The sequence below is a fragment of the Calcarisporiella thermophila genome (assembly GCF_041956535.1).
Source record: "Calcarisporiella thermophila strain CBS 279.70 unplaced genomic scaffold VTP21scaffold_3, whole genome shotgun sequence".
NCBI classification, from domain to species: domain Eukaryota; kingdom Fungi; phylum Calcarisporiellomycota; class Calcarisporiellomycetes; order Calcarisporiellales; family Calcarisporiellaceae; genus Calcarisporiella; species Calcarisporiella thermophila.
In genome coordinates, this window is record NW_027192193.1 from 112,366 (window position 1) to 136,459 (window position 24,094).

General features: G+C 50.1%; 11 protein-coding genes across 11 annotated transcripts; 8 read left to right on the forward strand and 3 right to left on the reverse strand.

Moving 5' to 3' along the window:
- Nucleotides 1-17: 17 nt before the first annotated feature.
- Nucleotides 18-868, reverse strand: VTP21DRAFT_6930 (uncharacterized protein; the record flags this gene model as incomplete). Its single annotated transcript, XM_069397615.1, has 3 exons — nt 18-62; nt 118-561; nt 740-868. 3 exons carry the CDS (start codon nt 866-868, stop codon nt 18-20), a joined length of 618 nt encoding a protein of 205 aa, XP_069255157.1.
- A 76-nt stretch (nt 869-944) lies between these two features.
- Nucleotides 945-3,106, forward strand: VTP21DRAFT_6931 (uncharacterized protein; the record flags this gene model as incomplete). Its single annotated transcript, XM_069397616.1, has 9 exons — nt 945-963; nt 1,024-1,077; nt 1,163-1,259; nt 1,333-1,774; nt 1,844-1,918; nt 1,983-2,221; nt 2,304-2,403; nt 2,483-2,578; nt 2,654-3,106. The coding sequence occupies 9 exons, from the start codon at nt 945-947 to the stop codon at nt 3,104-3,106; spliced, it is 1,575 nt and encodes a 524-aa protein (XP_069255158.1).
- Nucleotides 3,107-3,474: 368 nt separating this feature from the next.
- VTP21DRAFT_6932 (uncharacterized protein) lies at nt 3,475-5,822 on the forward strand (the record flags this gene model as incomplete). The annotated part of the gene is made up of 6 exons (XM_069397617.1): nt 3,475-3,492; nt 3,701-4,199; nt 4,285-4,404; nt 4,466-4,862; nt 4,947-5,367; nt 5,439-5,822. The coding sequence occupies 6 exons, from the start codon at nt 3,475-3,477 to the stop codon at nt 5,820-5,822; spliced, it is 1,839 nt and encodes a 612-aa protein (XP_069255159.1).
- Nucleotides 5,823-6,633: 811 nt separating this feature from the next.
- Nucleotides 6,634-8,002, reverse strand: VTP21DRAFT_6933 (uncharacterized protein; the record flags this gene model as incomplete). Its single annotated transcript, XM_069397618.1, has 3 exons — nt 6,634-7,430; nt 7,493-7,669; nt 7,738-8,002. 3 exons carry the CDS (start codon nt 8,000-8,002, stop codon nt 6,634-6,636), a joined length of 1,239 nt encoding a protein of 412 aa, XP_069255160.1.
- Nucleotides 8,003-8,710: 708 nt separating this feature from the next.
- On the forward strand, nt 8,711-9,475 carry VTP21DRAFT_6934 (uncharacterized protein; the record flags this gene model as incomplete). The annotated part of the gene is made up of 1 exon (XM_069397619.1): nt 8,711-9,475. The coding sequence occupies one exon, from the start codon at nt 8,711-8,713 to the stop codon at nt 9,473-9,475; it is 765 nt and encodes a 254-aa protein (XP_069255161.1).
- Nucleotides 9,476-9,852: 377 nt separating this feature from the next.
- On the forward strand, nt 9,853-11,926 carry VTP21DRAFT_6935 (uncharacterized protein; the record flags this gene model as incomplete). The annotated part of the gene is made up of 10 exons (XM_069397620.1): nt 9,853-9,945; nt 10,042-10,289; nt 10,364-10,503; nt 10,585-10,726; nt 10,795-10,951; nt 11,021-11,176; nt 11,245-11,379; nt 11,450-11,554; nt 11,630-11,776; nt 11,855-11,926. 10 exons carry the CDS (start codon nt 9,853-9,855, stop codon nt 11,924-11,926), a joined length of 1,395 nt encoding a protein of 464 aa, XP_069255162.1.
- Nucleotides 11,927-12,741: 815 nt separating this feature from the next.
- Nucleotides 12,742-13,980, forward strand: VTP21DRAFT_6936 (uncharacterized protein; the record flags this gene model as incomplete). The annotated part of the gene is made up of 1 exon (XM_069397621.1): nt 12,742-13,980. One exon carries the CDS (start codon nt 12,742-12,744, stop codon nt 13,978-13,980), a length of 1,239 nt encoding a protein of 412 aa, XP_069255163.1.
- A 959-nt stretch (nt 13,981-14,939) lies between these two features.
- On the forward strand, nt 14,940-16,617 carry VTP21DRAFT_6937 (uncharacterized protein; the record flags this gene model as incomplete). The annotated part of the gene is made up of 5 exons (XM_069397622.1): nt 14,940-15,473; nt 15,560-15,955; nt 16,017-16,161; nt 16,237-16,468; nt 16,548-16,617. The coding sequence occupies 5 exons, from the start codon at nt 14,940-14,942 to the stop codon at nt 16,615-16,617; spliced, it is 1,377 nt and encodes a 458-aa protein (XP_069255164.1).
- A 929-nt stretch (nt 16,618-17,546) lies between these two features.
- VTP21DRAFT_6938 (uncharacterized protein) lies at nt 17,547-18,857 on the forward strand (the record flags this gene model as incomplete). Its single annotated transcript, XM_069397623.1, has 1 exon — nt 17,547-18,857. The coding sequence occupies one exon, from the start codon at nt 17,547-17,549 to the stop codon at nt 18,855-18,857; it is 1,311 nt and encodes a 436-aa protein (XP_069255165.1).
- A 608-nt stretch (nt 18,858-19,465) lies between these two features.
- Nucleotides 19,466-21,700, reverse strand: VTP21DRAFT_6939 (uncharacterized protein; the record flags this gene model as incomplete). The annotated part of the gene is made up of 2 exons (XM_069397624.1): nt 19,466-21,352; nt 21,425-21,700. The coding sequence occupies 2 exons, from the start codon at nt 21,698-21,700 to the stop codon at nt 19,466-19,468; spliced, it is 2,163 nt and encodes a 720-aa protein (XP_069255166.1).
- Nucleotides 21,701-22,330: 630 nt separating this feature from the next.
- VTP21DRAFT_6940 (uncharacterized protein) lies at nt 22,331-23,250 on the forward strand (the record flags this gene model as incomplete). The annotated part of the gene is made up of 5 exons (XM_069397626.1): nt 22,331-22,367; nt 22,422-22,583; nt 22,655-22,688; nt 22,777-22,970; nt 23,042-23,250. 5 exons carry the CDS (start codon nt 22,331-22,333, stop codon nt 23,248-23,250), a joined length of 636 nt encoding a protein of 211 aa, XP_069255167.1.
- Between the last annotated feature and the right edge of the window lie 844 nt (nt 23,251-24,094).

Here is a 24,094-nt window from a genome sequence, read left to right on the forward strand (position 1 = left end):
CGGTTTAGGAGTCACCGTTACAATGGTGGTCGGGCAGTTAGGATCCATATAGTCAGGAGATTCTATGGGTTGCCCAACAGTAGAGGTCAAGGTCATGACTTCAGTGCATTTGCTCACCGGCGTTGGAGGAGTCACCGTCACGACTTTCGATGGACAATTTGGATCAAAGTTAGGAGGTGTTGTGAATGGTTGTCCGGCGGTAGAAGTAAGGGTTGTGGTTCCAGAGCAAATAACGGTGACTATGTAGGGTGGTGGTTCTGTTGGAGTAGTGGGAGTTGGGGTGAGTGTCATAGTGGTGATTGACGATGACACGGTTATAGTGAGGGTGAAACATGCGGTCTGCGTGTATACCCCAGGGGGAACGTTCTTCATCCGGCTCCAGTTTGACAAAATAGATTGAAGGAAATTCTCCACATACTTATTTTTGCTCAAATAGGCCCCGAGATTGTAGGCTAAACGGTCGAGACTCGAATCAGCATGCGCGGTGCTGGCCAGCGCAAGTGCTGCGGTCGCGAATAGAGCGGTTAATTTCATTTGCTTTTCATGAAACAGAGAGGCAGACTGAAGGGAGCTCGATAACAAAGGTTACAGCTACACACTAACGTAAGGTAAGGAAAAACGAAAAGAAAAAGAGAGAGGAGGGAAGGGGGTTGACACACTTAAAGCACAGCAAAGGGAAGGGGTCTTTAACACCCTGCTCGATTCTTAACTAGCTTATTGGCAAAAATGGTTGTATTACCATCCTTTGGGTTAAACTTAGAAAGAAACTAGGGAGCGGTCGATCCGTACGGCTAATCCCGGTGAAAATCTTAACATAATTTCCTTGCGCAAACCCCTTGTTCGACTGCGATTTTTCGCAGTCACGCATTGTTTACTCAACACCGGCCAAGATATTAATTTGTATTAATACTCTATCAGGGGGCCAAGATTGACATGTATAGTAGATGGTCAGCACTATGAAGGGTAGGTTCCATTGAAGTATTCTATTCCTCGTTCCTCCATCTCAATCCATTCGTTCAATAGTCAAGAAATCGCTTCTCGAACAGCTCGCCGATTTTGAATCGACTGCTCCGAAAGGTATGGATGGCGGAATTCATTGAGGTTTACAGTCGGGTTTTGTAGGGCTCCCGTTTCTTAACTCTGAGTATATTTATTGGTACAGAACACGATCCAGAGGATATTGATGCTGGTATTAATGCCAGTGGATCCGAGGCTGAGGATGCGGCGGAGTTGGGCCGTGATCATTACATCGCAGTTGGGTGAGGATTGTAGAATTGGCGGCTGTCATCGTGAGTTGGGATACTGACGATAACCATGTAATATTGAAAATAGAAAAAGTAAATTGAGGCAAGGATTGGAGCATATTCTAGACGATCCCAAATACGAGGGCAAGAGAAAGAGCCGCAGAGAAATCTTTGAGGATAGCTGGGATTATAAAGAAGACGATGAGGATGAAGATGAGCTGAACAATGCCGGAGGATATGGAATTAATACTGACGAAGTTTCCGATGAAGAGAGTCTCGATGAAGAGGAGGAGGAAATAGAGAGTGAAGATGACAATGAGGGGAGCGACGACGAGGAAGATGGAAGTGAAGAGGAAAGCGACGACGAGGAAGGTGATCAAAGCGAGAGCGATATCGAAGACGATCTGGAGGGAGAGAATGCCGCTGCGGCATTGCATAAGGCCGAGGAAGAGGAGCGCGATCTTTTGCGCACAATATCTCAGAACGCAGAAAATGATGTTGAGAAGGGCAATCATGTAAAGCAGCAAATAGTATGTTATGACTTTATTTTTTTATCTCTTGGTTGAATGGTTTCACAATGGGCGGATGAAATCTTTTAGGGAATGTGGGATACCTTGCTCGACTTCCGTATACGCATCCAGAAGTCGGTACAGATAGCGAATCAACTACCTCAGGTAAGATAACCTCTCTATTTGATCCCACCTTGAAAGCATTCTGGTATTGACACGCCCGCACTAGTATGATGTATATCCTGAATATCGTGCCATGTCAGAAGATGTAGAGGCAGCCATCGCAGAAGCAAGGGCCGAGGTGTGCAGCCTTCTTGACAGTCTTTTGCGGCTAAGAGAAGACTTAACGGAGGAAAATGAGGCTGTGCGGCTAGAGAAGCGCAAGCGGCCGCGAGAGGACGACCCTGACGCCACCGCAAAGATGGATGTCGAGGAGCTATGGGCATCGCTGAAGGGACACCATGACGCGTAAGCTCTATTGCTGACCCCCCCCCCCCTTACTTTTTTTCTCATCCCCTCACTTCCCATACTAATCCATGATCTCGAGCAGGTTCCTTCCCTATCGAGACGAGACACTGGAGAAATGGAGCAACAAGGTGCAGATCGCGTCGGGGATCCCGCTCAATAAAAAATTCAAGGCAATAAATCAGGTGAGCCAGCTAGTCCCCGCTAGCCCTGTCGGGCTGCAATCAAGTCGACCGGAACTAATCCTATGGCATCCTTGGGTAGAGCATCCATTTCCAAATACAACAAGTGATGGCGGACCGAGAGCGATTGATAAAGCGCACGCAGCTGAAGCGAGCCGAATATACCCCTCTTGGCTACGTAATAGAAGATGCCACTCTCGTGTTTTCTTGGGCTGGTCGACTAACCTAGCCGCCCCCTTCTCTCCACCCTTAGAAACCGAAACCTGTGCCAGCCACGACCAATGACGCGCAGCTCTCCACGTACGACCCCGAATGCTTCGACGACACCGACTTCTACCAGCAGATGTTGCGCGAGCTAATCGAGAGCCGGATGGTGGACGCGGGAGACGACCTGGTGGCGCAGGGGATGCGATGGGCCGCCCTGCGGCAGGCGCGAGCGCAGAAGCAGCGCAAGGTGGACACGAAGGCGTCGAAGGGGCGACGGCTGCGCTACCATGTGCACGAGAAGCTGCAGAGCTTCATGGCCCCGGTTCCCGCAGGAACGTGGCACGAGGAGATGGTGGAGGAGCTGTACGCTAGCCTGCTTGGCCAAAACGGCGAGAGGCTTGACGCGAGAGGGGCCCAGGCGGAGGAGGAGCCGCAGGAGGCGGGCCGCAGCACGCTCGAGGGCCCAATCGAGCCCAATGGGCTGAAGATATTTGGCTAGCCCAATATATTATCTAAGAATAAACCGACTTTTTTGATCCTAATGAAGTGTCAAATTCGTTACGCAGCAGGCCGCGGCCCAATCACCGCGGCCCGCTGCATTTATCAAATCAATTGAAACAGGAAGAATTGCCTCACCGTCGTTGATTGAGTGGCTTCGTTCTTACCACACGATTGATCGGAAGTCGGTTATGCAATGTCCATTTTTTTTTTTTCAATTTTCCTATTTTCCCCCCCTCATGCCTCTTTCGATCTCCTCTGGAAGCCTTTGCGGCTGTCATTTTCTTCCCATGCAATTCTGACATTGCGCGAATTCCCATCCCGATTCCGCCGCCCGCGCCGCCCGCCCGCCCGCCCTCGCTCTCCAGCATGCTTTACCAAATACCGGTGAGTGATATCAATCATTTTTTCGATATGGCAATACCCTTGTCGTTCTCTATAAAAGCCATCATAATCACCCAGTCTGCTCCCCCAGCCGTTTGAAACCCTTGTTAAAAAATTGGTTTCATTTTTTTTTTTCGCAACTATACTCTTTTCCCTTCGGTCAACGTCCTCTCCACCCTTCTTACTGTTTTGTCTAACGAAAAACGTCTAGTTTTACAACCCGAATCGAACCGTGACGACCCCCACCATGCAGGCCACCCACGCCTCCCATACTTCCTCCACACACGACCCGACGCTGGCGCAACCGCCGCAGCCCCCCCCGCACCAGGGTCAGCCGGGGTTACAAAGCCCCGCCCTGCGTGTTCTGCACTACTCGCCGCAGCACGGCCAGGAGGGCACGCCCTTCACCGTCGCGCTGCAGGTCCCCCAGCTTGAGAAGACGCTCAAGCTCGGGTTCGGCACCCTCATCGTCGACACCAAGCAGCTGAACACGCCGTCCTACGCTACCCTCTCCACCAACGTTCCCGCGTTCAGCCTGACAAAGTGGAACTCGGGGCGCGTGCCGGTCTACATCCTGGTGCTGGACAACGACACCGTCGTCGACAGCCGGTACTTTGGCGACTTCACGTACGAAGACCGCAAGCGGCCCTCCTCGGACTTCTCGGACGGAGGAGAGCTGGCCGCAAGAAAGCGAGTCGGGCGTGTCAAAGGTTAGTAGCCGACTCCCCTTCCCTCCCCTCCTCGGCTAACCGTCCCCCCCCCCCCCTTGCCTCTCTCCTATGCTCGCGACCCCAGCCGAGGACGACATCTACCTCAGCAACGTCAACTATCCATCGCTCTACCAGCACCAAATCGCACCCTCACGCCCACAAAACCCATTGCCGCAGCAATGGCCCCCGGCCAAGGGATATGACGGTGAGCTCTCTGCCACCCCCCCCCCCCCGCCACTCGCCGCGCTAACCTTCTCCTCCTATAGATCCGCAGCGGCTCAACCTCTTCTCCCAATACACCTCCCCGTACGTGTACGGGCTCGGCGTCTCCACTGGTCTCAACATGGGCATGGGCGCGGGCGACTTCTCATGGTATGGCCAGGCCGCTCCTCAATCGCAACCCACAACCCCCAACCACCCGGGCAACCAGCCTCCGCTACCCCAGCAGCAGCCACAGCAGGGCCAGCAGGCGCCTGGCCAGATGCATGGCCACAGCCCCACCGATGCTCAAGCACAGCAACGAGGTGGCCGCACATACCAGCCGCCGCTTCCCGGAGCAAGCACGCCTGCCGTATCGCTGTCGAACTACAACTTCTACGCAAGCTTGCTCAACAAGGCCAACCTGAAATTTTCCGGGAATTTGGACGATATGGCCCGAAACTGGTAGATCTTGCAGATGATTAGGAATGGGCGAAATCACGTCCCCATGCTAACCCTCTCCCCCTCTTTTCCGTGCCATCCATCAAGGTCGCAGGAGGAATGGGAAAATCGGCGACGGCTTGTACAGTTTTGGCGTAAGCAGGAAGCAAACGATATCCACTGCTCATTCGCCCCCGTCTCCCCCGCCGACTGCTCCCCAAACTCCATCGTGGTCTCTTGCATCTACTGGCAAGAAAAAAACGACTGCTACATCACCAGCGTAGACTGTATCTACCTCATGGAATCGCTGATCGGAGTGCGCTTCACGGTGGAAGAGAAGAACAGGATCCGGCGGAATCTCGAAGGCTTCCGGCCCTCAACCGTGAGCAAATGCAAGCCGGAGAGCGCCGAGTTCTTCAAGCTGATCATGAGCTTCCCCAACCCGAAACCACGCAACATCGAAAAGGACGTGAAGGTGTTCCCCTGGCGGGTGCTGCCGTTTGCCCTCAAGAAAATCATCAGCAAATACGTGAGTATAGCCCGTGCTCCCTCCATTCCAACCATCGGCCCCTAACCACGACAGCCCTCTTGCATATCCAGACCGCAAGCTATAGCAGTACTGCCAGCGTGAACATGGATGCTATCCAGAGCGCCTCCGCCCCCGCCAGCGCATACCCCGTCTCCTCTCTCCTCCACCAGCAGCCATCTATCTCAAACCCCAGTGCCGCACCGTCTGCCCAGGCATCGTACCTCGACCCCCTTGGCATCCCGGACCAACACGCCCATCCATCCGCCACCCCGGGCCATCTGGCGGGGGACGCACCGCAGGCACATCCGGGCGGCATGCTCGGCTATGACCTCCGCCACGAATTCGATGGAGATAAAAACACGGATCCAAACGCCCCCGCCCACTTCGACGGCCAGGCGCCGGCTGGGGTAGAGGATTCCAACGGGCCAAGGCAAGGGCACCTGATGGTTCCATAGGTTCCACGAGCAGCGGGTCAACGCTAGGGGCTCCCGTGAAGGAGAGAGAGAGAGAGAGAGACCCCCCTGCATGATCCGACTCTGTAGCATAGCACATGATCTAGGTATTTCTGGTCTTCCGTTACTAGCCCACCTCCCCTCCTTTCCCCTCTATCTTAGTTTTTCTTTTCTGTCGATGGGACGCATTGAACGGGACTCTACCTCACTTATATACTCTTGGATTAATTTTCTAATTTCACCTGATTTCTCTATTCGTGGGGCCTCGTCTTGTTTCCCTAGGCCCCCCTCACCCCCCTGTCTACCTTTGTATATTATGTAGATTAAGACCTTCTGATCTCTATATAAATCAGAGGTTGTACTATTGATATTGTTTGTTGTATCCATCCACCCACTTCCCCCATTTTACCTACTTTGTCCGTTTGTCTCGATCCTCTATCCCCCTCTTTTGTACATGGTGTTTGTGCACGCGCGTTTTCTGCTGGTCTGCTTTACTATATTTAACGCGATGATGAAGGAAGACTGAAAATAAGTAAAAAAAAAAAAAAACCTGACATGGAGGGTCCATTTCGTCAAAACAGGAAACAGCAACACAAACAGCCATGGTTCAAGAAGAAGCTTATACAATCAACACCCGGCTCAAGAAAAGTGAGGAAAAAAAAAATAAAGTATACACACTCCTCCGAGCATAAACAATATCTATTTTTCTTAAGACATATTACATCACAATAAAATTATCAAGCAAAGAGGAACAAGCCCGGAGCGAGGATCCAACGAGGCCTCTTGCGGCAGGAGCAATGCTCGCATCATACCGTCAAAATCGGACCGCTATGGAAGATCCAGACCGTGCACCGCTGGGATAGACTTTAGTCCTCTTCTCAAAGCGGCGAGGCGCAGGAAACTCCGTACTTGGGCGAAACGTCCACCTCCCCTCCGTGGTGGGCTCGCTAGGAGTTGCCCTCGACACAGATGCCGAGGGAGGTTGAAGGGATATCGGGCGAGCACGCGCATCGGCACCGTTCATGGATGGAGGAGGGGGGGGAGGGAGAGAAGACATTGGGCGGTGGTGGCCACCCCCCAGAGAAGAAGGAGTAGATGCGGGAGGTGGCGGGGGGGGCGGAGGCGGAGGCGGAGAGGAAACTCTAGCCGAGGAGGCTGGAGGCGGAGGTGGGGGAGGTGGTGGAAGAGAAGGCATTCCCCTTGTAGGGGCGCTTGAAGGCAAGGGCCTCGAAGGTGATGATGCACGAGCTGTGGAGGATACGTTCAATCCAGAGGCAGGAAAAGGGGGTGGAGGAGGAGGGGGGGGCGGAGTATCCTCTCCACCAGACGTGGTAGATGGTTTGTTGCCAGGCGGAAGAGGCGGAGGCTTCCTCCCCACTGGTGGTGCAGGCACCGTTCTTGAAGGTGGCTTCGCGACAGGAGATGGCGCGGGGGGTGGGGGCGGGACAGCCCGACCGGGAGGTCTAGCGATAGTGGTGCTGGATGGCGACGAAGAAGGTGGAGCGGGGGCTGGGAAAGAGCGTGGCAAGGTGTTGCGACCTGGTAATTGGGGAGGGGTAGGACCAGTAGCTTTTGAGACCGTAGAAGCTTTTGGTATTGTGGGAGGTTTAACTAATCCAATCAATCTTGATTAATAAAACCAGTGAAAGAGAAAAAAAGCCCATCATGTCTACCTGTAGGCATCTCAGGCCGGGATCCGGGGCCACTAGTTTTTCTGAGCTGAGGGACGCCACCAGCAAATAATCCTCCTAGCCCTGGGGGACCTCCAGCACCTCCTCCAGCACCACCTCCAATCGGAGGTCGCGCAAGCCCAGATGATGCTGCCGATGCACTCCCACCGGTCGATTTTCCTATAATGTTATCCACATCCGACGTGAGCGAAAATGTAAGAATGAAAATTGAGAAAATCGACACGAACCATCTATGACAGGTGCTGATCGATCATTTGTTACGGCCTTTTTTAGCTTTTTACCGCTTTGGATTTGCTTTAGCAGTGCGCTGTCCATGAGGAAATAGGCGCGAATCGAAAAATATCCAATCCTTTGGTTGCTTTTAAACCACCTCCAGCATCCCTTGGCAAGCCCTGGGCAATCCCGACCGCCGACAAGAAAAGATGGCTTGGTGATGACGAAATCAATGACGTTGGCGCCCATTTTACTACGGGCGCACATTCCCTCCTGCATGCGTGCACAGGGTCGCGAAATAGAAACAAAGCTATTCATCCAGTCTTGAATTCAACCTCCGGAGTTCTCGAGTAGGATGATGAACAAAAAAGCGGACGGACTTTCTCGATATGGGACCATCCCTTAATGGTTACAATCCATTAATTGTGTGCGACAATGACTTCTCCTCCTTCGGTTAATCATCTCTGCATGAATAGGCAGCCTCTGTTATCGGAAACTTCGAGAGGTGCGCCGGTGATGAGGGGCTAAGTTACAGTGTAAAAATAACCAGTATCTTGGAGGGTTTCCAAGGCTCCATCTTTCACCTGGCTCCTGCATTTCCGGTCGCTCTCTTGTCTAGTCTCCCCAGATACTTAGGATAAAGTTGCCGCTTGAAGTGTTTTTATTTTCTGCCCATTGATAAATGCGATGCAATAGAGATAATAAGCTATTGTGTCTTTTGTGCACCTATCAATTAATTAGCCTCTTTCGACAATATAAACTCGGATTGTCTGTATTTACCACTTTTTTCCCACTGCCTTATTTTTTTTTTTTCGTTCGATTTCTCGAGAGTTGTCAAAAGTTACTAGGAGCTGTTGACGCTTCTTTTCCCCTCCTTCTTCCCTCTCCCCACAACCGGCACTTCTTTGCTGGCCAAAGATAACCCTCTACCCTTCCGCTCCTTTACCATCGATATCATTTTTATGGGCCATACTTCCTCCTCGCACGATGTGGCTTCTGGTTCTCCTTTCCCTCTTCCTTTTTGTCGATGCACGAAGCTTGCCCATCCAGAAGCGGAGGCTCTTGCAGCAACGTAAGGAAAAACAAGCCGAAGAATACGAAGACTATACAGCCAAGGATAAGCCTCAAGCTAACAAACTCGAGGACAAGAGCAGTAAATCCAAAGGCAAAAGTAGCGAAAACACAAAGTCCTCGAAGACACCGGGCAAGAGCCGTGAAACCGACAACGACAAGAGCGAAAAGGCACCGGGACTAGGGGCGGCCCAAGGGCCACGGTTCATGACGTCAAGCACCTCGGTCTCAAAGTTGCGGGGGCCAACGCAGCTGGTGCAGCAGCAGCTATCCATTGCTAAACCTACCGCTACGTCTTCGCCTATTCCCACCATCTCCCTCGCAACAACACTCTCACCTTTTCAAACCACCCTCCACCCGTACTTCCCCCCCCAAATCTCGCCACCGTCAACGTTAGAGCCATCCAATATACCCCCCAATAGTTCCTATACACCGTCTGGCCAGCAACTCGCCCCGCAGTCCCATGGGCCTTTCGCTATATTCCCTCTTGGTTTAATCATCACCGCTACGGTACTTGGGATCGGGACGGCCACGGTCCTGTTAGGGACCTGCGCCCGATACTATTCCCGTAGAGACAGGAGCCATACCGCCCTCATCGTAAAGGGCGTTTTATGGAAGCATAGAAGGCAGGCCAAGGAAATGGAGATCTCCTATCCTCTCCTCTGCAAAACTGACTACTGACGCAAATCGCAAGGCGGGACGGCTTGCTGGTTATACTCATCTAGATCTTGTGTAAATGTATTTTATTTATTCAGAGGCAAACCGGGCCCTCTCTTGTTTGCTTTATCTTTCAATAATGCCCGTGCAAATATATACCAATCGGTTTTCTTATTTTATTAAACAATTTCGCCGCCATATCCAAGGGATAGGCGCGGTCAAGTGAAGGGGGAATGTATGGATTTCACTAGTCGAAAAGGATGCAATAGAGGCGCTGCGGAGCATGTGAATTCAAACTCAAAGAACCATCGCACAACAAAGCTTGATAGCGTTCCCCTGACTGTTTAGATCCCCAACTTAAATATTCTCTTTACTCAACAACTGAAGCACTAGAGTGTTTGATGCTGCTGGGATCCAAGAGAATACGCGCTTCCATGACACTCAAACGCCGAAATCCCCAACCACCGAAGCCGATCAATGGCGGTGATGACGAAGTAAACCATCTTGGATACTGTTTATTTATTTTCCTTTTGTCAATACATTCATCAACCCACTCTAACTCGCTAACCTTGATTCCACCCTGATTAAAGGCCAAAGGCAGTGAGCAGAATCTCTTGCTTGCCGACCAGCCCTCGTCCACCAAATGGCGTAATTGGTGGCTCCGCGTCACTACCACTCTTCTTATGATCGCGGGTTTTCTTTTGATCGTTTCCATGGGCCATGTATGGGTTATATTACTGGTGGAGATCATTCAAACGCTCGTTTATAAAGAGGTCATTACACTGGCGAGCCAAAAAAGCAAAGATAGAAAATTACCCTATTTTAAAGTATTGAGCTGGTAAATGGGATTGAATTCTACGCGATTCTGGGATCAAGCGAGCGTAGATCGCTAACCAATGTTGAATTCTGCAGGTATTTCCTCGTGATTACTACCTACTTCCTCTATGGAGAAAGCATTGTGTATTACCTCAAGCAGATTGTGATGGTAGATGCATTTCTCCTCACGATCGCTACCCACCACCGATTTCTCTCGTTCATGCTTTATCTTATTGGTAAGTTCTATTCCTAATACTACACCTACTGCTGCTGCTTGCGATGGGTAATAACCGAGATCTAATGGATACGTTTTTTAGGGTTTGTGTTTTTCGTCGCAACTCTCCAGAAAGGTCACTACAAATTCCAGTTCGTCCAGTTTTGCTGGACGCACATGGCTCTTTTCCTTGTTGTTTGCCAGAGTCATTTTATCATCAATAATATCTTTGAGGGGCTCATTTGGTAAGTTCTCTTCCGCTTCTTCTGCCCAGGAATGGATTCATACTCATCTGCCTCTGCCTTGGCCCCAGGTTCTTCTTGCCTGTATCTCTTGTGATCTGCAACGACTGCTTCGCTTATATTTGTGGCTTTTTCTTCGGACGTACCCCGCTCATCAAGTTATCGCCCAAGAAAACGGTAGAAGGCTTCGTTGGTGCGTTTGTGTTAACTATGTTGTTTTCCATCTTGGTAAGAATTTACGAGAGCGGTTTTCTTGGTATAAAGTGGGGATGCTTTGACGTGTTCCGGTTTACATAGTGGACAACCATCTTTATCAAATTCGACTATATGGTCTGCCCTCCAAAAGACCTGGGCACCAATGTGTGGAGCGGGTTGACTTGCGTTAGAAATCCGGTGTTTGTCTATCAAACCTATGAGCTGAAGCCGTGGCTGGCAGCGATTATAAAGCGGCTGGTAAGCCAACTCTCTCGATCTACCCTCCATTCCATTCAAGCGAATTCACTCTGTATTATTATTTGAAGCTCTTCATCAACGAGCCCCGGATCGTTTTTGCCCCCATTCACCTTCACGCTCTAGTTCTGGCTGCATTTGCATCTTTGATCGCACCCTTTGGCGGATTCTTTGCGAGTGGGCTGAAGCGGGCGTTCAAGATCAAGGTGGGCTTTTGCTCAACAAAAAAGCTTTGGAAATGCCCAATTTAAGGTGGAGATTGGAATCTATATATAGGATTTTGGCCATTCAATTCCCGGTCATGGTGGAATGACGGACCGTATGGACTGTCAATTCGTAATGGGCATGTTCGCCAACCTCTATTACCAGAGCTTCATCAAGGTGAGTCCAAGATCTTTGCCCCAACCGTCTGATATAGGTGGAATCTCATTCCTCCCTCTGTTTTATTGGTTGCAGGTGCATCATGCCAGCGTCGGTAGTGTTCTTCAAACCATAGTGACAAGTTTGCCGCCGGCGGAACAAGTCGAGATTTATGAGCGGCTGCAGCTTTTCCTGGTCAACCAAGGGCTGCTTGGTTCAGAGATCAGAAAATGCTTAGAGGCGGTAGGAGAATAATTTCGCTGGAGTTCTAGGGATGATATGTTTTCGAATCGGAAGTCCGCTTTTTTTTTTTGCTCTTAGTATCGGAATGCTCTTAAAGAATTGCATGGTTTTCCATATAATCTTATCCGTTTTTATTTTTATTTTCCTTAAGAGATTATAGCCTCCCCCTCCCCCTTGTCTCTCTTTCTTTCCCCTCTTATCGTCATATCTTTATCCCATTTTGTTCTCTTTGCTTGTGTGTGTTTTTTTTGTAAATGTCATCCCTTTTTTATCTTTATTTTTTTTTTCACTACTCTTTTTCCTTTATTTAATTGATACAATATCAAAAAAGGTGAAGTTCAGCTATGGGTGAGCGATGCACAAAATGGCTGTGTTTGTTTTTTTTTTTTCAATTCTTCTCTTGTGGCCAGTTTCATATGGAATATTCCTGAGAGTAGAAGGTTCGATTAGTGGTTTCAATTCGATCGAAACTTGTAGTACCACCAGCTGAACTCTCATTAAGGACAGAAAAAAGCTCACGGTGAAGGTGGCCATTGGTCTGAGTTATTGCGGGCCAAATCACGAATTATGACAGCGGATTCCTCGGTTGGTCTTTGCGGTTTATTGCGACAAATTTGTTGTTTTTGCTCCACGTTGGACAGCCACGTTATAAATAAAGTAGGGCAATTAAATTGGCTGTAAAACCTTTTCTTGCTCAAGCTTCCTCTGTTTTATTTTCCTTACTCCCCCTTTTCCGCCCCTCCGTTTCTCTCTAGTCCCTGCCTCTCCTCCCTTTTCTCCGTTCTCCTCCTCCATCTTCATCATCATCCGCCTACCCATCTCCGTTCCTTCGTTCGTGCCTTCTATTGTTTGATATTTCACATCCAATATCATCATCATTTACCCTCTCCACCTCCATCTCGATATATATAATTATTTATATATATATTTCTGACTGTGTAATAACCATCTGATCGTTTGTTAGCATGAAAACCATCCTTTTCCTTGTTCTGTTTGCGCTAGTCGCAATCCTCGTCCAAGGCCAACAACCCAAGGATGACAAGAAAGACGACAAGAAAGCCGACAAGAAGCCCGACGACAAGAAGCCTGCTGATGACAAGAAGCAAGTCCAAGTCCTCCCCGTTGGCCCGCCCCCTCCCATCCCAACCGGCCCCGTGCTGGGCGAGTGGCCCGACAACACCGTCTCCCCTCAGCCCAGGGAGGAATGGCTCAAACTCGTCGACTTGACCAAGGTTCCCGATGTTCCCCTCACCGATCCCCAGAAAGGTCCCCAGTGCGAGCTGCTGAAGAATGCATGCAACTTCGCTTGTGGCAAATGCACTCGCCCTGACACCGACGTAATGGCGTGCCCGGAACAGGACCAGTGGGCCATCACCTACGACGACGGGCCAACGGAGTTCACGACCAAGCTGCTGGACTACTTGGATTCGATCAATCAGAAAGCGACCTTCTTCATCCTTGGCTTCCGCGCTCGCAACAACACCGAGATTCTGCGACGGGCATACCGGTCTGGTCACCATATCGCCTCCCACACGTGGACCCACTCCTCGCTTACCTCCCTCTCGAACGATCAGATCATCGGAGAGATCAAGTGGACGGAGCAGTTCATCCGTGAGGCCATCGGCGTCACCCCCACCTACCTGCGCGCTCCCTTCGGTGATGTGGACGATCGCGTGCGTGCCATTGCCAAGCAGCTCGGCTACAAGATCATCGGGTGGAACCGCGACACCGACGACTGGAAGGTCGGCGTCCCCGGCTCCGGCGTGTCCAAGGCCACCATCGTCGCCAACTACACAAACTGGGTCAAAAATCCCCCGGCTGCCACCGTTGGCTTGGCCAAGGGCAAGGGTGTCATTTCGCTGCAGCACGATCTTTACGCCGAGACCGTGGAGGCCGCGATCGAGTCCATCAACATCATCAAGCAGAAATACAAGCCCATGGCCGTTGCGCAGTGTCTCGGTGACAAGACCCCCTATGCGGAGAAGAACGCCGTGTTCGACCCCAACCAGCCGCCCGCGCCCGCCAATGCTTCTTTGAGTGCCAACAACCCCGCTGCCACCTCTCTCGTTGCCGATGCGACCAAGGCCAGCGGTGCTGCCCAGTCGGCCAATGCCACGCCCGGAAACAAAACGTCCGGCGCCGAGCTAGCTCGCCCCATGGCGTTGACCGCGGTCGCCTTGTTGCTTGCTCTTATTATGTGCTAATCTTGTTACCCGACCGCCACATCCCTAAATCATCTTATCTAATTGTTAATCGCCTTAAACATTTCTTCCTATAAATTTTTGCTTAATCGCTCCACCTTGATGTCCATCTTTGCTCAAATAGACTCCATCCTAAATTTCTACTGAATATGTCACCTGAAAGCAGCAAGCCGGAAAAAAAAATTGCTAAGACCCGAAGACTTGGGGGGAGACTTGTTTGCACATGGTTGCATGGTGACTTCTTGTGCGGTTGGCCAGGTTGTGCTTGTTTATGTGGAGGATTATCTAAACTAGGCCTTGACATGCGTCTGCTTTTCTAAGCGACAGAGAGGGCTTAGAATAGAAAAAGGCGGAGGCTGGTGCGATAGCGCAGAGAAATTAAAGGTCGGATCGAATAGGGAAGAATGGAGAGATTTAACGGTAGAATATAAGTCCACCAACTGTTGCAGTTCTATAAATTAAGTACAGAACCTATAATTCACATATTTAGCAGGAAAGGGGGCCTTCAAGGGAGGATCGGCCACCCTTATTGCGAGCGTTTATAATTTCTAAAACCGAATACGCGGGTAGATTGGTGGGAACGAAGTAAGAAAGCCATGGTGGTTAGCCAATTTAGGAGTTATGAAAATGGTCTCGCCTGAAGGAATAGATAGAGAGGGGGGAATAAGGTGGAAGGGGTGTTCCAGTGTTTCTCAGTAATATCCTTTTCTTCCTCCCTCTATCCTCTCCTTCTCTTCCCCCTTCCCTCCCCCTCCCCCTCTTCCCTCCTCACCCCGCGTTCGAGACTCTCGTTTCCGCAAGCCCTCGTCCCTCTCCTCTCTCCAATTATCCCCTACACTAAGTCTATTTGACCTGTGCCCTTCGTGTGCTTGCTTCTAATGCAAAATTGAGGGCCTATCCTCTCTTTTTCCACTTCTAAATTACTCAAGCACACAGGAATTTCTTTCTTTTTCTAAACCGTCATGCGTTTCCAGCTCTTCATTACTGCTCTCGGCATCTCCATGCTACTTGCTGATGCCCAAGTTCCTGGCCAAATGCGGCCGGACACGACAGTAGCTAAGGATGGAATCTTGGTGACCGATCAGGTTAAGGAAATGGGAAAAATGCAACCGGGAGTAGCTTCTAGGGCGAAAGAGGTCATACCTCCTAGTAGCCCGAAGGAAGTGCTAGGCCCGACTCCGGGGGGCTTGCGTAAAGACACAACTCAGGGCGTTCCTGCGAAAGACGTCACCACGAAGGATGCAGCCCCAGTGGTGCTCCCCCCTCCGCTCCCTCCGGGTCAATGGCCCGCGCCAGATAGCCCCCCGCCTTTCCAGCCTGAATGGAAGAATCTTGTCGACTGGTCAAAGGTTCCAAATGCGCCTCAGTCCCAGAGAGGAGCTTTTCCGAAATGCGTCGCTGGAAAAGACGAATTTTGTTCGTGGACTTGCACGGGATGCACGAGGAATGATACGGACGTGTTGGTGTGCCAGGACAAGGGTGTATGGGGACTTACCGTGAGTTGCTTTGGATCTCTTGAGTTGTAGATAGACACCTTGTGAGTGAACATCTTTTCTTGTGCGGTTTTTTTACTATCCTATAGTATGACGATGGACCTACCGACAACTCTGCTCAACTTTTTGACTACCTGGACTCCATTTCCCAAAAGGCAACCCTCTTCGTGATCGGCTCTCGCGCCCTAGACCACCCCGACTTGTTGAAACGCGCGTATCGCTCCGGTCATCACATCGCCTCGCACACTTGGTCCCATCGTCCCCTTACCTCGCTCAGCAATGAGGAAATCGTTGCAGAAATGAAATGGACCGAGCTGATCATTAAAGAAAGATTGGGGATTACGATCAAGTACGCCAGACCTCCCTATGGCGACATAGATGATCGCGTCCGGGCAATCCTGAAGCAACTGGGCTACAAGATTGTGATCTGGAATCGGGACTCGAATGACTGGATGGCCGGCGAGATGAAAAGCTTTAACCCTCAGGTAAGTCGACGAGAAAACCCTCTCTAGGAAAATGTCCATCTAATATTGCTATTCCCTGCAGTGGATCGATGAGAACTTTACCAAGTGGGAGTCGGAGGCTCCCAACCTGAACACCGGCGTGATTTCCTTGCAGCACGATCTCTACCCGGTGGCGGTTTCGGCCGCAATCCGCGTGCTACCTGGATTAAGGAAGGTGTTCAAAGTTGGTAAGTGATTGTGTGCTAATGCTAGCTAACGATTATGCATTTAATTCCTTGGTATGAAATCGGGTGTTTTATTAGTTCCTGTCGCCAGTTGTCTCAACGACTCCCACCCCTATGTCGAAGATGTGCCCTATCCTACCCTAACTCAAATTCTTACCACCAATACATCGGCCACCAGTACCACAACATCACCGGTGAACCCCGCGACGGTGCCGCCCATGATTGCGCCGGAGATGAATACTGCGCCCCCGCAGATCCTCCTGGCAAGTTGGTGGATCGGAGTGGTGGGTGTGCTTATGGTTCTGTTTGCGTAAATTAAGCGAAATTTAGTTATTATCTATTTCCCGTATAATTTTTAATTCTCCCGAGGTTTCTCTGCTCCGCTGCAGATCTTTTCACTCCTCCCACCCCAGACTCGCTTGGGGTGGACAACATTTCTTCATCCGCTTTTTCATCTAACCATCGCATTCTCCCGAAAGGATAATTGTTTTTTTTTTTCGCCCCGCTATATATTTTGATTTGGAATTTAATATATAACCTGCCTACACTTTAAAGCTATTCTCCCTGCGCCCAGAAAAATCACTTACAGGACGCATTAGCTAAGACAAAAATGGGGGCGAAGGGGGAAGGGATTGTTTTCTTGTAGTATTCTTCAGTGAATGGAAGCTTTCCCCCAAAGGACGATAAACAAGCCTCATACCTATAATAGTATATAGTGATGTCGGATCTATTCAATTCCCAAGCGTGCAACTGGAACAACATTTGGGTGCATGAATTCGGCCTGTCAAAAGGAAATGATCAGTGGGGGCACACTGTAAAATGGGCTAAGTCGGCTTGGGAAAGGCAGGATAGTGTCTAGAATATTAATTACATATCCCTTCCCGCTATAATAAGCATGCCCCCCATTATCTTCTTGTACCTGGTTTCTACAACCCCTGCTTGTCGACTCTTCAACCATATCAGCAATTAATTTCCCATATATGAAAATGCAAGAGCCATTTATGGGAATCACCAATTTAGGTTCTCCCCACAGAGGTTCTGATTACACCTAAAGAACATTCGTCTTTCAACGACTATATAACCTATTCGCGAGTATGTTTAAGAGTACGGGGAGGTGATGTTCAAACGATACAATACCACTTTCTACTTGGCTAATTAAAAAATCTACAAGTAAGGCCTTCCTTACCCGCCCCGTCACCCAATGGCACCTAAGCTCACAGCAGGTTTTATATATGCCACTCGACGAAATTTTATTTTCCTGTTCTCATTCATTCATCTTTGATGGATTCAGGATTTCTCCTCTTGTCTTGTTGTTTTTATTTATTGCTCTTCTCATTCAACCTGTCCGCTCTCTAGTTGTTCTCCCTACTTCATCTCCATTCCTGAATATGGTCACGACACAGCTAGTGCCCAAGAGCCCTATTGTACTTCCCTATGACTCGGACTCGTCCTTCGACGAGGAAATCACCTCGGTATCCTCCCCAACTTCCTCTCTGAATAAAAAGCAACCCCGTAGCCGCACCCAGGAGCTGGCCGACTTCCTGGCCACCACGGGGCCAGAGCTACTGATTGCGTCCCCGCATGCGCAGGAACACTCCCCCAAGAAGCTGGGGCGGCTGTTCTTCAAACGGCAGGAAAAGGAAAGGGAGGGAGGCGGGACAGCCGGGTTGGCCCAGAAAGGAGTTAGGACCAACGGGGGGAAGAAATATGTGCCGCTAGTGACGCCGTATAGCATCGGAATAGATTACGGAGGCGACGAACAGATGGTGGGAAGGAAGCGGCGAGACTCCTCCATCCTCGCCGAAACCATTGTGCGCACCACCGTCTCGAATTTCATGCCTCGTGCCCTCCCCACCGTCGACACTTCCCCTCTCTCGATTCCCGAAGAATTAAACGCAGAGTTGAGGATGAAAACCAATTTGTCTGTGACGGACGAGGCGCCAACATCGGAGTCGGTCGCCATGGATGATGCCGCAATAGAATCGAGAGGCCAAGTATTGCGCGCGGGCCAGAAAAATGGCGAGAAAATGCTGGGATATTACTCGGAGGGAGAATCCAAGTCCCGAGAGCGTGCGAGGGAACAGGCAGAGAGGCAAAGGCGGCCGGAAAAAATTGTGAAAAGTCCAAGTATCTCTTCGCAATTCACAGAAGAGGAGCCAGAGCCTGACCGGGACACGGGGGCAGCCCTCGGTGAGGAGTACATTGAATACCTTGAACGAGAAATCATCGCCATAAGCAAGAATGATCCTGGTTCTCCCTCGCAATCGTACGGAATCATCGTTTGCCGCCGCCATGTTCAGACCCAGACCGAGATCAACGTCTCCCACACTCCTTCCCAGACCCAGCCGCCTCTTTCTGCTTCCGAACCCCCTTCTGATCTGACCTCGGGCCCTCGACACAGTCCGGGTGACCTCCAAAAGAAGCTCCACGCCATCAACCACCAGCTTGCTGCCGAGAAGCGAGCAAGACATAGGCTTATTGCGGCCATCCGCGACTCGCGCGACAAATTCGAGGCCCTTAGCGCCGCTGCCTATCGAAAGATCCGAGAGCTGATGGGTGAGCGGGAAATGTTGTTGCGCGAGGCTGGCGAGCTGAGGGAACGTTGCGCGAAGCTGGAGGGGCTCGTGTTGGAGCAGCTGCAGGGCCATGTGCGCGGGCAAAGCACAGCAAGCGGCCATAAAATGGTGTCCGTGATGTAGCATTTCTACCCACTCCCTCCTCCCACTCTCCTTCCCCATTCTCATGCACCCTCCTTTCATAGCACCCTTTGTCTTCTCTCTGTAGTTGTTTATTAGGACCTGATTCGTTCATTTAAACATTTACTTTTTTTTTATCAACTTGCCTGAATCACCTTGTTCTTTTTTGTGTATTTATCCTTTATTTCCATTCCATACAGTATGTTTCTCTCTATCCTTAAACGAGAAGCTTTATATATAAATCTCGATTTTTTCGCATATAAATATATATATATTAGATAACGAGGGGAAAAATACAAAAAAGCAAGGACAGCTTGATGAATAATTATATATAAAATATGTTATCTAAATAAAGGAAAAAAAAAGAAAAAAAAATAAATAGACGAGGAAAATGTTGGATCAAAAGAAAAGAGGGGATATTTTAAGTGTTCGCTTTAATAAAGAAAAATAATAGAAATAGAAATAGAAATAAGGGCAAAAGGGAAAAGAGAGAGGTAAAAATACAATTGCAAAGTGAGGAGAAACGAAAGCAAAAGAAAAAGAGTATAAAGCTAGAAATAGAATAGAAATGACCATAGATCTTCATTTTAAAGGGGTAAAGCGGGCTGAAGTTAGGCGCTTTTCTTGATCCATTTTCCAATAAGAATTTGTAGGTCTCTTATCACGAACCCACAGACCCCGTCGCCGAGCACCTGGCACCAGTGCTGCAGCTTGGAAATAATGAGGGATTGCTGCTGCGCACGCACAAAATCTCCCTCCTCCACCCGAAGCCATGCCTTCTCTAGCGACTGAGCAAGCGTGAACAATCTCATGAGGGTGTCCACATAGGCAGTCTCGTCCGCCTGTTGCCGCACATTGCCAATGGAGCGCGAAATCTTCGAGCTCCACGCCATGATAGACGCGGCCTGATTTTTCTTCTTGCCCCGCAGACTTCCACTGGTCTCGACGGAGACGCCCGAGGACGAAAAGGTCGCGGAATGGGTGGACGAGCCCGTGGTGGAGGCTCCCGCGCTGGTCAAGGAGAGGGTGCTCGAATTCCCCATCAGCATCAGCTTGGAGCCGGAGTTGGGTGACGGGGAGGTGTTCCACCGCAAACCCAGTTTCTTTGCCAGCATCGATTGGGCAGATACCAGAGCGGGCTCTATTGCATCCAATTCGCGCAGAAGGATCGAATTGTCCTCCAAATATTTGCTCTGGGCGAATTTGGTAAGCGCCTCACTCAACGCCTCGCACACTTGCACCTTAGCGTCTAGCTGGCCCAGCTTTGTCCCCTGCTGTAGCCACACCCCGCGAGGTATATACATCTTCGCGGTCAAATGCGCTCCCGATCGCATGCTTCGGTCCAGATTGCGCATAAGCCAGAAGATGCGTTTAATGGGATCGGTGGGGGGAGCCTCGGATGGATCTGGGCCGGGAAGGGTGGGGCTGAACGAGAAGTAGTCGCTTCCAGTGCCTGAGGGGGATGCAGTGAGGGGAATTTGGAAGAACTGTGGGGTCATAGGACCTGGCGTGGACACATTAGAAAGCGAACCGTGAACGGAAGAGCGGGGGAAGTCGGCCGTTCCAGCAGAAAAGGAGCGTAGTTCCCGAGGAGTTCCGGGTGAGGTTGACTTTGCGCTGTGCAAAGGGCTGAGGGTCGGGCGCCTGGAGGGCAGCCCAAGTGTGAGGGGTGGCGGCTGCTTTCGAGAGATGGATGGGCTCGATTTCTTTGCCAGGCCGGGGACTTCTTCCGTAGTCCTCGGAGGGTTTTGCTCGTCAAAAGATTCCAGCGAACTCGAGGACGAATTGATCCAAGTTTGCTTCGAAGATGCCTTGATCGAAGACATTGAGCTCTGTTTTCTTGGGTGCAGCGAAGGGAATGGCTGGGGCGACTTGGGGTGGGGAGGGGTAGGCGGCTGTTCGGCCGTGGGTTTATCGGATAGAGGCGTGGTTCGCTCCCGCAGTGACATCAGGGAGAGGCTTGAGCGCAGGGCTTTTGTTTTCGGGAGTGGAGGGACAGCCATTGCGGGGGAGGCAGCCCCTTTAGCAGAAGAGTCAGTAATATCTCCGGCCGTGAACGAGGTGTCCGAGTCTTCGTCGTTATCTTCAGAGTCGGACTCATGAGAGCGCATCGAGCGGTGCTCCCTCTCGTAATCGCTATCCTCCTCCGGCTGTTTAATGCGCGCTCTGCGTACAATCGGCTCTTCTGACTGAAGGTAGCCTAGGAGGGAAGGAAATGCGACATTTCTCGGACTCGGTTTGGAGTTAGAAATGGTGGTAGCAGGCAATGCTCGAGTTCCCGGCGGGTCATCATCTGATTTCGAAGCCTCATCATGAAAATTATGGGGCGAAGTTTGAGAGGATGGAGGCTCGTCGGCTGCAGCGGTTTTTGTTGTGTTTGGAACGGGTTCCGGGGGCTGTTCCTGCGCGAATCCTGGCTGTTCCAGAGGCTCCTGGTGGTATTTTTGGGGTTCCAGCGCGCTCATTAATACATGGATACGACTCTGATAAGTGTCATGCTGTAGTACATGGAATCATTAGTCAATTCTGCCCCCGTCTCGGACATTGCCTAATTCCACAAATATACTTACGATGTGTTTTAATTTCTTTCTTCTGTTCGAAGAATTCGTCATCTCCAGCAGATGCTTGAGTATTTCTACCGCCTCTCTATAGACATCAATAGCCTCGCTCAGTTTGTTCGCCTGATCCAGCAAAACCGCCATGTGCGCTTTGCTGTGTGCGGCATCCAGCATCTGCTTTAGAGTGGTGGATGATGGGAGCGCATTGATGGGAAGAGAGGGGCCGGGTGGAGAAGGATGGTGGAGAGAATTGGTCGGGAGGGGGTGCATTGTGTAAGCACTTGGCATTCCTTCCTCTAAGAGTGTTGTATACAGATGGCGACTTCAGGGGAGGGGCACTAAGATGGGGGGGGAAGAAGGAGCGAGACGGCGCAAAACTAATGACAGGGATGCAGGGGTGATCGCCTTGCACCATCAATCGTGAGAGGGGAGTCGATGATGGGCGATGCAGATTAAAAGATTAATATTGAATCGATGGTATATGGTCTTCACTCGGTTTTCTTCCCCTTTGCTTTTGTCCTCTAATGCGAAGTTGCACGAGTAATCAAGGAAAAAGAAATGACACGGAGCGGAGTTCCAACAGCCGGTCTCTGTTTGCTATCTCAGGCGGCTATCCATCTTGGGCCGTGGGTTCTCGAGAATTGGCCGGGAGGCCTCGATGGCTGCTGGGGACGTTAATAACCGTGAAATCCTCCCTCTCAAGCGTCTCTCTGGAAAACCACGCTAGCAAATTAGAGGCTTGGGTTTGGTCTGGTACTGAAAACAATTGAGCGAGAATGCGAGCAGCAGGCCTTGACTCGCCCTCAACAGCACCCATCCACTCCGAACAGAGAAAAAGGCCCTGCGGCTTCTCATCCAACTCCCCCCCTCTCCCCCCACACTACCAACTCCCAACCCGCAAACAAGCGCCTGCCCACGATGAGTAGAGATGACGAATACGATTACCTGTTTAAAGGTGGGCTTGCAATGACCTCATCTGCCCATCTCCTGGTCTAATGTTTTAGATTAGTTGTCTTGATCGGAGATTCAGGCGTCGGTAAATCCAACCTGCTCTCACGTTTCACGCGAAACGAATTCAACCTCGAGTCCAAGTCGACTATTGGCGTGGAGTTTGCAACGCGCAGCATTCAGGTGGATGGTAAAACCATTAAGGCTCAAATCTGGGATACTGGTATGCCGCGTGTGTTTGTTTGCAATTGGGTCGGAAATCTAATGCTTAAACACGGGCCATTTTCTCATTAGCTGGTCAGGAACGCTATCGTGCCATCACTAGTGCGTAAGTACTTTCTATCTGCACCCAGCTTGGCGGCTCAGCTGCAAACAAATTCTAAATCTCTCTGCTTTCTTCCTGCTTGCATCTTTAGGTACTACCGTGGAGCAGTCGGTGCACTACTCGTTTATGACATCACGAAACACTCCACCTTCGAGAACGTAACCCGCTGGCTCAAGGAGTTGCGCGATCATGCCGACAGCAATATCGTCATTATGCTTGTGGGGAACAAGTCCGATCTGAGGCATTTGCGCGCAGTTCCTACAGAGGAAGCTAAGCAATATGCGAGTAAGTCTCCTGTGGCTACCTTGTCTTACCCGAATAGTGAATACGGACTGAAGATGCCTTCTGCTCTTTAGCCGATAATGGTCTCTCCTTCATCGAAACCTCCGCTCTGGATGCTAGCAATGTCGAACTTGCATTCCAGCGCAACTTGACCGAGATCTATCGCATCGTGTCGAGTAAGGCGCTTGAGTCATCGGACGACGTGATTAGGCCCACTGGTGGGCAGACAATCCAGGTTACCCCTACTCCGGAAGACGCCAAACCCCAGGGCAAGTGCTGCTAGAGAGCAAATAGATACCTTTTTCGTTGGTTCTTTTATTTTTTTATTTTGCCTCCCTCGGTCCTTGGGCACTAATGAACGGGCGTACTATTATTATCCCTTGGCTATATTTTCTATCCGATTTCTTTTTCTTATATTACACTGTAACCCTATTCTAGTACAAGAAAATAGTATATGTCCATTTCAGGAAGCCCTGCTGCTAGAATGGATTTCAGGCTTAATAAACCAGGAATGGAACACAGGTGATGGAATCTTTCTCAAAGGCCATGAGAGCATTCCACATTCCGGCTCTTCAGTGCATGCTAGGGCTTCGTTGGAGAAACACTAAAACTCATATTGATGACCAGGGGGTCTATCCCCAATGCTACCCATAGAATTATTAAATTGACATCGATCATCAAGCGGTTTATTGTTGATCCTAGATCTGCTTAGACTACTAGAGAGTCTAATTGATTTGAGATAATACCCCCTGCCGGAGAAATGATCGAAACCGTACTTCGCCCAAGTGATGATCGAAGATAGATTAGAATTGAGATACGGGCACATAGGGGTCTCTCATAAGCTCTTGAGAACAATAATTGTTTTTCTTTTGAAAAAGCTACGATCGACTTCACCTAAATTGTATCAAAACTTAGGGTTAATATGAAGTGCACCAATCCAGTAATAAGCAGACTATTCCGGGTGATTAAATGGTTAGCCTTTATTGTGCAGTCCATAATTTCCTATCCTACTCGATTAATTTGGATATTGCATCCCGTTTTTATTAAAGGAGTAAGTTCTGCCCATTATTTCTATATATATATGTTTTCCAGCAACATCAGAGAATATAAGATGAAGAGAAACCAGA